Source organism: Triticum urartu, chromosome 1, assembly GCF_003073215.2.
Source record: "Triticum urartu cultivar G1812 chromosome 1, Tu2.1, whole genome shotgun sequence".
NCBI lineage: Eukaryota > Viridiplantae > Streptophyta > Magnoliopsida > Poales > Poaceae > Triticum > Triticum urartu.
In genome coordinates this window covers 562849150-562861530 of record NC_053022.1, presented here as the reverse complement: position 1 = coordinate 562861530, position 12381 = coordinate 562849150, and the positions used below count along the sequence as shown (strand labels likewise).

Genomic DNA, 12381 nt, shown 5'->3' with positions numbered 1-12381 from the left:
GCCCATCACCTGTGAGAGGACGAAGACGCCGCGCCGGGCAGCCGCCACGCCGGCCGGAGACGCCGAGGATGAGACTCCCACCACCACGGGCTCACGCTGGCAACCTAGGCCGCCAAGCGCGAGAGGATCCCCGCCGTCCCCGTCCTCCGGCGCGGGCTTCGCCCGGCGGACTCATCCGGCGGCGGCGGGAGGGGAGACGTGTTGTAGAGGGGAGCGTCGGCGGCGTACCTAGGGTTCCCCCGAGCCGCCCTGGGGACGACGCGGGGGACGCGGGGCGAATTGCAAAATGAGTATCAACGTTATCTGCATATGAAGATGCATATGTCTCAACTTTAAGTATGAGACTATGAGAGCACACATGTATATGCATGTATGGATGCATACATAATTTTTTTGTTTGAATCTTTGAGAGGGAGAAGGTGAGGAAGGATGCCGAGGCGATTCGTGACGCAAAAGGTCCGAAAAGATAGAAAGGTAGATCCTCCACTTCCAGGGGACAAAAATTTTTGTTCCTTTCTCCAATCGTCTCCCCTCCTCACCCTTCTCGTGCTGGCCTGCTGCTTCAAAATTCCTCTAGTTTTCCCCTCCACTCGTATGCACATTATCATCCATCTTCGCCGCCCCCCCACACAAAGCTGAATCCTCCTCGAGTGCTATAAGTAGAACCTCTTCTCACACCTTCCTCATCCATCTCACCAGCAGCCAATATCCAAGCGTAGTTCAGGTCATAAGTTAAGGTATATAGCAGCTTAATTATCGTTCGAGGAACCAATCGTTGAGGGACATCAATGGCTTCCCTGTCAATGAGCGCAGTATGGACGCCGATGCAGAACAAGCTGTTCGAGCAGGCGTTGGCAGTGCACGATAGGGACACGCCCGACCGCTGGCACAACATCGCCCGCGCTGTCGGCGGCGGCAAGTCGGCGGACGACGCCAGGCGCTACTACGAGCTGCTCGTCCACGACATCGCCCGTATCGAGGCCGGCAAGGTGCCCTTCCCCGCCTACCGTCCCCCATGTCCTGGCCCCGGCCACAACGCCAGCTACGAGGCTGACAGGTACGACCTCCATCGCTGTGTTTCTTATAGTTATGCATGGGCTTAAGATGGAGTTAAGCAGGTAACTTGTGTGATCAGGTTGAAGCACTTGAAGATCTAGCTAGGAGGTAATCGGGTAATGGGCAAGGGATGATACACACTACACAGATGGACTGAACGAAGAAGCATGTGCGTGCATGGGGGTACCTTGTACAGTAATACTCATAAGCGTGTGCATGGTGTCCATGACTCCATGTCAATGTATACATGCACGACTAGTGGGCAGAAAAGTCGGCCGATTATGCAGATGCATGCATGTTCATAATACTAGTGGTCTATAAGTATGTACGTGAGATCGACTTGTCTCCTTACTCACATGGGTTTAACTTATCTCGTATGTATTCTAATGTACAATATTAATGTCCATATCAATGGAGAGACAAATATGTTAATGCCAAATATGTTACACACACACATACTACTAATACAAAGACAAAACAACTGCGGTGTGTTTCACGCTTTAATCACATATTTTTTGAGGGAGCACTTACAGCTTAGCATCTCGTTGAGGTGCCACAATAGAGGCAGTGGGGATCATGAGTATATATGTTAAAATAGTATTATGTGAGCAAGGACGGAGAACACGCACCCATTGATCAAATGGCAGAGCAGAACTGAGAACAAATCACACTACTACAAAGCAACCATATCATGCTAGGGTTGCTATCTCTCCTCGCATGGGTTCATCGTTGTTGTTGATAGTGGAGCTCCCGCAGATATTGGGGCACCAGGTCCGAGCCATGGGCCGCCTCCTCCCCTTCTGCCCGTTGAAGTCAATGGTTCCTCTTCCACTCGGTGGAACCGCTACAACATCCCCTTTGATGATGGTGGAGCCGCTTCAGGTTGTTGTGCTTGGATAACGCTAGGCAACTGTTTGTTGCTCCTCAAGTGCAAGGGTTTCCAGAGGTAAGCTCCCCCCTAGTTGAGAACTATTGTAGGAATAACTAATTTACCTGAGTCCCACCCGGTTGTATGTGGCAAAATGGTCAAGAGAAAATAAGTCAACAAAATTCAAAAACAAGCCCTTCATGGTCCACAAGTCAACAAAATTCAAAAACATGCCCTTCATGTTCAACAAGTCAGAGGAAAATACAAAGTAAAAGACAAGGGTGACTGAAATAAAAGAAGAGCAAAAGGGCCCAACTGAAGAGTTGCCCTAGACAGCCAAAGCGCATCAGGGTAGCTAGAGGGATGGCCCACCATGGACTATAAACCCTCCAATATTTACTAGTCCTCATAGATTAGGGCAACTCCAACGGGGTCACTAAATCGCCCGCAACTGTTTGGACGGGAGGACATTTTCTTCCATTCAACGGCAATCACCAAAATTGTTTGGACCAGTCCTGATGTTCGAAATCCTACAAACCGACAACATTGTGACCGGTTCAAACAATTTTGCAGTGTTAGTGGACCCGCTAAACAATGAGATATAGAAACATTCTCGGAGGTGATGATAGCTGGTGTGATCATGCACAACATGATCGTGGAGGATACGAGTTATGGAGTTCTCCATGGTCTGGATTTTTAAAATTTGGGTGATCCTATTCAGCTTCCAGAATAGAATCCGACGATGTTTGAGGATTTTCTCCAAATGCATCATCAAATTCGCAATCAAGGAACTCATGTGAAGCTTGAGAATGATCTGATTGAGCATCTTTGCGGTTTTTGCATGGACAATTAGAACACGTATCTAACAAAGTTGAATTCAAATTTTAACTTTTTTTATTTCAAAACTTTATGTTTGGATTGTAATACTTCCTCGTATCCATATTAATTTTCTCTGATTTAGTACAACTACTAAATCAACGACAATTAATATGGATCGGAGAGAGTATTTTTATTTGAAATATTGTTGCATTGGAATATTCCTCTTTCAGTTGCTTACGAATTGTGTTGTTTATATTTGATTATTTTGAGTACTCCGGGTATGGAAAAGAAACTAGGAGCGGACATTTGGTGCCTACAGTTGGATGGCCTTCACACATTTGGTGAGGCCCATTTTGATGATCCGCGTTGGAGTTTCCCTTACCAAACTTGACCTATATATCCTTCCCCACATATCACTCTCATGAGTAGCCTTGGTAATTTATAAGGACCTCTACCATATAAAGTCCCCATGGGCGGCATGTAACTCACTCAATTTCACTTGAGTAACTCATTCACTCTCACTTGAGTAACTCAAGGGGGGTGGCTAGAGCTCTGGGAGGGAGATTTAGTTTCAACCCAAGGAGTTCTTCTCACTCATCTGACGAGGGTGAGCATCATCTGGTATATATCTGCAAAAGGCTGCGATATGCCGATATCTTATCCCTGTACCCAGCCAGATCTCATCGGCCATGGCAGGCAAGAGATGCTCACCCTTGTCTCAACCAGTGGCGCTAGCAAGCTAGCAGAATCGCCAGGCTGCAATAGTTCTGGAGCCAGCCTTTGACCAGCTTGGCTGTTGCATCTGCCCAAGGTTCTAACGTGTGCAAGTTGCGTACACATGCATATGCAGCTAGCTAGTGGCCGGCCATTCCTCCTTGCAACGTTTTGGCTTGGCTAGCCGACAGAGCCAACAAGGGCTTTTGCCTAGTTACATGAACACGATTCAGCACGACGATGTGTCGCCGTTGACAGCGACTTGAATACCTGATCACCGGTGATGATAACGATTCCGTTCCTATCGCAGCTGCGTGCCAAAATTGGGAATCAGCCAATCCTATCAGCTTTCCGCGCATAGACGTGGGATATGTTCATGCCCGTGGCTGACAGAATCTAGGTTGCGCCCTTGACACCGGAGGAGAGCAGGACATAGGCCCAAGTTGGGTGATAATTTCGGTTTTAGAGGGAATCATATCGGTTACTTTCAAAAACCACCTAAAAAAGTTATTACAAGTTTTAGAGTGGTTGGGCTTTTTTAGAACCATTCGTTGATGTCGATCTAACGGCAGACAAATACGAAGTATTGGGTAGTACTCCGATGAAAGTACGCGAAAATACTAAAACGAGTGGGGCCGGTACTCGTGACAAGGTGGGGACGCGTTTTAATCTAGGGACAGTTTAGTCCTAGGAAAATTTGCACGCGCCGCCCCTCTCGTCGAATGCATAACCGCCGCCCCTCTCGTCGAATGCATAACCGCCGCCCCTCTTGTCGAATGCATAACCGCCGCCATGGTGCTACACATTCCACAATTACTCATCGGCGGCCATCTCCTCCCTCTCCTCCAAGTCCACCGCAGTCATCTCCTCCTTCCTGCCGCTGCAACTTCGCTCCACTCAGGCAACCCCCCCACCACCCCCACCCCCTCTTCCACGCCAGATCGAGCTGACGGTCGGCGGCGAGAACACCGACTTCGTGCAGATCGCCGGCGGCGACCAGGTCAAGTTGGCCAGGTTGAGGGAGATCCGTTCTTGGTTTGACAACACAAGGAAGATGAGCTGGACGGCAATGGCCACTCTCAAGAATTTGACGAAGAAGGAGAGGGCAAAGCTTTCCCCCCCGCCCGCGCAACCGATTCAGAAGATCGAGATTCTCCTCTGGGCGATGGAGCAGGCCAATTCGTCCAGCGAGTGGACCAGGCGGAGGTGGTGGGCGTTTAGATCCAGGGTAGAGCATCCACTGGATCAGGAACCCACCATGCACGAGGTGCCATTGCAGATTGTGCAGCCTCCAACCGAGTCACCGGAGACTCCAAAGCGCAAGATGAGGAGGACAGTGGTCGCGACCTCGCTTCCCCGCCGTTCTCCACGCTTCCCTCGCCGCTCTCCTCGTCTGAACGGCGGCGGTAGCTATGTTTAGAGTAAGCTTCCCCACTCCTCATCTTCCTACTGCTCGTGCTTACATCATGGTGATACTGATCGTAATAGCTCAGAGAGGGAATGCTAGATGGCATTTTAATCTCAATGAATTGCATGAACATTTGAGTACATGGATTTGGAGGATGGATTATGATGTATGTGAACCCTAGGCATCATATGAACCCTAGGAAAAATTAGTAATGTTCTAGTGGTAGACATTGAAATATTTCGGCACACACCGGTAGGCACTGAAATATTTCGGAATTGCCCTAGGCAAAATTTGTAATGTTGTAGTGGTGGACACTGAAATATTTCGGTACACACCGGTAGGCACTGAAATATTTCGGTACTGCCCTAGGCAAAATTTGTAATGTTGTAGTGGTAGACACTGAAATATTTCGGTACACACCGGTAGGCACTGAAATATTTCGTTACTACAATTTCAGTACACACCGATGCACACTGAATTATTTCACTACTGCAGTTTCAGTACACACCGGTACACACTAAAATATTTCAGTACTGCAAATTCTATACAAAGTTGGCATTTTGTCATTTATGTTGAATTAATCCATGCATCATATGGCCTAACTTTGTACATGAGTTTGGGTCAATTTCATGTCTATTTATTATTAAAATTATTGTCATGCCATGAAACACAAGACAAGTCACTGACCCAAGCTTGCAAAGATGCCATATCCATGTTGCTGATATGAATATGCATGTTTTCACCAAGTCTTGTGTCTGAATTAAAACTGAGCATTTTTTCTTGATGCTATCCATGGATCTAGAACTCCTATGAATTTGCTCATGTTGGATGTTTTGTTCTCCATCATTTGTACTAGCATTCCGTGCGATTAGATGCCATGACAAGACCCCTGGCATATTTATTTTCTTGCCTCCAACATCACATGTGTGTTTTGCAGGAAAAAACCTAGAGTTCACCAGGCTGGCTGAAGTTGTGAGGCTGGGAGGCTGATGGTGCTGCTACTGGCTGATCCTTCTTCTTTCAGTTTTTGTTCGTCATTTCTCTAGCCGTTGGACCAGGGCTACTTCCCTATGTGCTGTTAATGTATTAAGTAGTTCCTTCGAATTTGTAGTATTAGTTAGTTTGAATGTGGAAGTACCTTAATTTTTAGGAACAAAATGTTGCTATGTATGACCAAGGGTTTCATACCTTAATCTTTGGATAATTAATTATGTGAACTGTTGGATGTGGCGCATAACGAAACGCCTCTACCATTGATACTAGTTCAACATGTCGGTCCAATTAGAGACCAGCCACTACCATATAGAACAGTTAGCATTTCATACTACAACCTGGCACGTACAAAACATCACACAGTGGAACATCACACATCCCTAAGCACCTTGCATTGTACAAGGTTTTAGAGACAAGCCTCTACCATATATAACAGTTACCATGTCACACTACAGCCTATAAAACATCACACAGTGGAATAATCATAGCTAGTAGAGCATTAGTTACCAGTTAATAATAGTTGCAATCCATCACAAGCAATAGTACCTAGATATGAGTAGATATAGGTACGGTAATACACGACAAGTACTCGCAAACAAGAGCTAACATAACAAGTTCATTTCACATTGATACATGGCCCACCCCAGTTCTAAATGAGGTGGATGGTGATCATCATCCTCAAGTCATGGCGACGGGTGTTCGCAACAGTGAGTAGGATGGCCTGTCCTACCCGAAGATTCTTGGCACAAAGGAACTTCTTCCACCCTGCCCTGCTCAAGACAGTGCGACCGTCCGTGTCCACTGCATAGGCACAGTTGGTGATGGAGCCCGTTCTGGTAAGGCGTAGTCCAGCAGCCATGCCTTCTTCGTCTGGGTCGATGCCACAGCTATCAAGTAACCTCTTAGGTAATTTCTGAAAACAGTTGACATGATATATGATCATGTCACGTGCAATTATCAACAAAGCATACACTTCAAGACACATATATCATTGGATTCAACACTGAGCATATATATCATCACATCACTACACTATACGCCAAGCATCAAATTACTACAGTAATTAGGCATATCATTAGATTACTGCGTACACTAAGCATATCATCGCATATTACTACACTACATGCATGTCATAAAATTCTTCACTAAATGAATTCTAAACTAGGCCTCTCATCACAGTACTACAACATGCATATCATATGAACTACTACACTAACTAAGCATGCATATCATGTAATTACCACACTAAGTAACATACCATGATATGCCGTTTAACATTCGTCCTTGTGAGGCGGGTCACAAATGGCTTCCCTAGGTAGTCTTCACGTAGCGGAAGCATGTCCCAGAGGTTGCCGATTTCCTCGTCGCCAGTCTGAGTCCTTGGGCATACAGGTATTCAAAAAGTGGGTTCTCATCATCATCTGAATCGTCATCATCTGAATCAGCACCATCTTCCTCCTCGTGAACTTCATCCTCACTATCCGGAATCAAATTTAGATAGATAACAGAAATCATGGGCCTATCTCTTCTGAAGGAGAAGCTGATCAATTCACCCCCACTAAGACGCATGCGGGCGATGAAACGATCCCAATCATCTCCTCCTATCTGGGTTATCTTTCGCCCCTTCTCGACCTGCATAGTGTATGGGCCCCCAAGAGCGTCGAAGGTCATGGTGTCTGCGACGAGCTCATTGAATGCCAATCTCACATTGCATGGTACAATCTGTGTAAGATAAAAACAAATAACAGACACAATACATTAGTGGAAATAGCAAAAAAAACAAAAAGAATTTACTGTCAGAAGGTTCATATAAATTGTTACCGCTGCAAAAACAAAAGAAGGCTGGAAGTAGATGCCGAACAGCGTGGCAGTAGAAAGGCTGGTCCGGCACCGTGAGTTGCAGCGTCCACATTGTGCTTCCTCCATTCTACACAGAACATGTTGAACTCTAAGTTGAATTGTACATAATACAATACAAAGATCATACATATAATAAATCATAGTGATAACCTATACTGGCAATGGCCAATCAATCTATTTTCTATCATCTACGTAATAAAGCAATGCCAATGACAATGGCAATGCCCTTCTCATCTAAACCCGGGAATAGTTCAGCATCCAAACTAAAACCAGTCTAATCCATGGCACACATCAAAACCAAACCAATCCAGATATTTTCATTTAGAATCTAGAACAAACCGAACTATACATGCTCGTCATCCAACCCAGTCCAAACCGTTTTCAACTTTTGGATTGAATCCAAAGGTTCAAACCATGGACAAAGCCATATGCGAGGGCACGTCATGAATCTAGATCAGACATGGCGTCAAAGCTTGAGAGAGCCGACGAGCTCCGGCCGGCAACAACGGCTCTTGGATTTGAAGCAGTAGTAGGTGGTAGTGGCGGCTCAAACTAATTGATTGATTTGGTCTCAAACCATAGAAACCAAATCAAGATCCAATCCAAAAACTAAGTTTCAGTCCAAACCAATTGGCTCAGATCCGCCTCCGTAGGGAGACGCAGTTGGGGAAGGGAAGAAGAGGGGAGATCTCACGTACTTGCCGGAGTTGGCGGCGGCCGCGCTCCGGCAGCGAAGAGAGGGGTCGTCGGGAGATGGCGGCGGCGGCGCTGGTCGAGAAGGGGAGAAAGAAAGATGTGGAGTGGTCGAGACAGGAAGAAAGAAAAATGTGGTACATGTGGTGGCTCGGTTGTGTGGATGACAAGGGGACCCACTTGTGAGACCGATAGCAATTGATGGCAAACCGCAGGAGGTGCATGACCGCCATGTCCCCACATGGAATGGGGACGACCGGGTGGGTGTGTCAAGTCAAATCGGCACCCGCGGCTTTTCGGTAACTCCAAGAGGCAGGAGTAGTGCATTTCTTCCCCAAATCGGGTAGAAAACCCTCGTCCTCTCCCTACCCTCTCTTCCTTCCTCACCACCTCACCACCCTCTCCTCCTTCCTCACCACCCTCCTCCCTTCCTATGCCCCCCTCCTCATGTCTTCGACCGACGATGAAGCGCGGATGTGAAGATGCGGCGGACGAGCCGGAGGCAACCATCGGAGCAGAGCAGTCTGCTGCCGTGGCTGCAGCCGTAGGTGGAGCGGTACAGTCCGCCGTAGCGGCGGAAGCTACCGGTGCAGCGACCGTTGTGCCTGCTTTCGCTGCCATCGCAGCCGTCGAGGCACCCGTCGGCAAGCACAAGGTCGGGGAAGATCTGGAGGAGGAGGAGATGAGAAGGCGTAAGCGCAAGGTGCATGACGAAATCGAAGAGCTCTTCGAGGAGAACGCCATAAAGGAGTTCGACGTAGATTGCAGGAAGGGCAGCGACTTCGACGAGGATGCCATCGATGAGCTATCTGAGGTAGTACTTTGTTTTTTGCTCTGTTTTTTCATGACATTGGGGGTTTTCTTGTTAACTAGATGAGCATCAATTTCACTTGGGCATGCTAGTTCTACGTATGTAGGATTGTAGGGATCTAGCATAGATTTTCATGTTCGATGTGGATTTTTAAATCTGATTCACATTCTGATTCCAGCAGATACTCTGTTTTTTTTCATGGCATTGGGGCTTGTCTTGTTAACTAGATGAGCATAAGTTTCACAAGGGATACATTAATGAAAGAAGTGAGGTAATGAACCCAAATACAAGAAAATGTTCATGGCAGAGATACATTAATGAAAAAACTGGGTTAAACAATGGATATATGGCAGGATTCTCCATTGGCTTCCCAAGGACAGTGACAAAATGCTGCAGTTCCTGATTCATTTTAGTTTATGTAGATGAATTAATTTGCACACATGTTCATAGATGATTAGTTTGCACACATGTTCATAGATGATTAGTTTGCACACATGTTCATAGATGATCCATTTGCAAATTCTATACAGATTTCCATTTTGCAAAGGAAGTGATCGCTCCCTTAATAATTATGGGCTGACAGTACATATCCACTGGATACCAAAAATCAAAACATTTCATCTAGACAATTTTCCACAGTATGTTATCTAGATGATCACAGCCACATCTCTCATCAATATGAGCAGTGAGACACCCCATAGCTCCTTTACCAATTTCCTTCTGAAACTTATCAGGGTCTAACAATGTTGGAGAAGCAGTATTGCCGCTGTCAGAAAGAATAATGGTTTCTTCATTCCAGTAGATAGAACAAACCCCCCTTGTGTGAAACATGGAGGAGTATAATGAAGCCATTTTTCTGATTCCAATAATAATTACACCTGTAACAAGTATCAAATATCATTAAACCAAGCCACTTCATGAAGTCTTTCATGTGTTAATTATGTACTACTTGTGCACTAATCTGTAAATGCAACTATTCCACCGTCCATATTTATGCATGTCAATTTCTTTGGCTCAATTATGTATGTGCACATACACCTTATTTCTAGCAAATAGATAGTTTCCATGTTACACATGTGTACTTTCAAAACCTTGTAATTAAAGTCAATGTACCATAATAGATTAGCTGAGTTCTTCTATGTGTACTAATTCACTAATTCACAGGAGGATGACGACGACGTGGACTACAACATGGACAGCAGGCACAGCAAGAGCCGGTACACCCTGAGGCATCTGATTGCTGGGAAGATCAAGTACCGTTTCTTTGGCAAGATTGGGTGCCCTTTCTGTTGCAAAGTGATCGGTGGCGGCATAGATGGCATGATCCAGCATGCCTTCAGCACTGGCAATGGACATGGTAAGAAGCATAAAGCTAGTACTCTGGCTAAACATGCTGCCTACGCATGCTTCCTCGAGATTGTCAAAGTCAATGAGCCCTACAACATGCATTGAAGAAGGGAGAGAAGTGATGTGCTTCTAGAGTGCTGCTTCTGCCCCAGGACCGCCGTGTCCTGTTATGTTATCTATGTTTGTTTGTTGTTGGAGTCTAAAACTGATGTCCTATGGTGTGTCTGAACCTATGCTGAGCGGTGGTTGATCTGCCGTTTATGTTAAGAGTTTGCTGCTACTCTGGTTTAGTGTTCCTAGTTGTTAATACTATTTTGGTGATGCATGTTTAAGCCTTGTACAATGCTAGATGCTTAGGGTGGTGCTTAGAAAAATAAACAGGGTTTTTCTGAAGCACCGGTGCCTATTTCTGCAGGAGAGACGCCTAGTTATGCGTCTACCCTGTACAAATAAGCACATGTGCTTAAGAAAAGCCTGGTTTATTTCTATAAGCAACTCCCCTAAGCACCTTGCATTGTACAAGGCCTTAGCTACTCAAGTATCGTACGGTGGTCTATCTTATGGTTGATGTGTTATTCTGCCGTACGGTGATGCATGCTAGGAACTCTAATAATATGACTATGGTAGTTATAGCTTGGCATGACTATGTTTAGTGTATAACTCAGCATGTTCCTGCCATATCTATGAGCAGTTACAACTGAACTATGCATTAATTTTTGACAAAATTAAAGCATGCAAATGATTACCGATTCCACCTATTGCCAAATCAAGCTTTGTACTGATGATGCATTAGATATTGCAGTAAGTAGAGGATGCTCATGATTGCCAAAAGTACCTATTTCCACTTTCTGATAAGAACTAAACGTGTATCAAATGATGCTAAAAGTAGAGCATGAGCATGAGAATGTATCAATGCATTAGATATTGCAATAAGTAGAGGATGCTCATGATTGCCAAAAGTACCTATTTCCACTTTCTGATAAGAACTAAACATGTATCAAATGATGCTAAAAGTAGAGCATGAGCATGAGAATGTATCAATGCATTAGATATTGCAATAAGTAGAGGATGCTCATGATTGCCAAAAGTACCTATTTCCACTTTCTGATAAGAACTAAACATGTATCAAATGATGCTAAAAGTAGAGCATGAGCATGAGAATGTATCAATGCATTAGATATTGCAATAAGTAGAGGATGCTCATGATTGCCAAAAGTGCCTATTTCCACTTTCTGATAAGAACTAAATGTGCATCAAATGATGCTAGAAGTAGAGCATGAGCATGAGCATGTATCAATTAATGATCAATTGATGCTACCTATTTGTGTTTGAATGGGCTCAATAAAGCTGGTGCTGGTTTATGCTCTCTGCGTGACCGTGATGGTAACGAAGACACTTGGTTGGCTATGGTCTTGCTGTCAAATTTAAGTTTTAGTTCTTTAAGACTCTTTGTTTTTGCTGCTTGCTCGGGATCGACTAGCTTTCTCGGGCGTCCACATGCTCTCTTCCTTTTGGGGGAGTTGGGTGCACCATTTTTGGGGGAGTTGGGTGCACCGGTATCCTTCTGGGAGTTGGATGTGTCAGGTTCGTTGGAACCATTAGGATTGTTGACTAATTCTACGTCCTCTTCTGAAGCATCAGGTAGAACTGCTTGTTGGACATTGTACACCTCCTTCTGTATAAGAGAGAGTGCTGCGTTAGTTCTAATCATGAGACTTATGAAATAAATGATATATTCTTCATGTAGCGCTAACCGTTATGGGGAACTTATATGATTCGAGACGAAGCGCATTGCAATTTGAATGCAGTAAG

At 45.2% G+C, this 12381-nt stretch overlaps 1 protein-coding gene across 1 annotated transcript; it reads left to right on the top strand.

Moving 5' to 3' along the window:
- The first annotated feature begins 645 nt into the window (after positions 1-645).
- Positions 646-1495, top strand: LOC125539557 (protein RADIALIS-like 3). Its single transcript, XM_048703045.1, has 2 exons — positions 646-1057; positions 1136-1495. Exons 1-2 carry the CDS (start codon positions 789-791, stop codon positions 1155-1157), a joined length of 291 nt encoding a protein of 96 aa, XP_048559002.1. The 5' UTR covers positions 646-788; the 3' UTR covers positions 1158-1495.
- The last annotated feature ends 10886 nt before the right edge of the window (positions 1496-12381 follow it).

What these genes read in the sequence shown, in the direction of transcription:
- LOC125539557 (XM_048703045.1), top strand. Translation starts at nt 789, where the DNA reads ATGGCTTCCCTGTCAATGAGCGCAGTATGGACGCCGATGCAGAACAAG. An exon ending in GCCAGCTACGAGGCTGACAG is followed by an intron (nt 1,058 to 1,135) that starts GTACGACCTCCA and finishes TTGTGTGATCAG; the next exon opens with GTTGAAGCACTTGAAGATCT.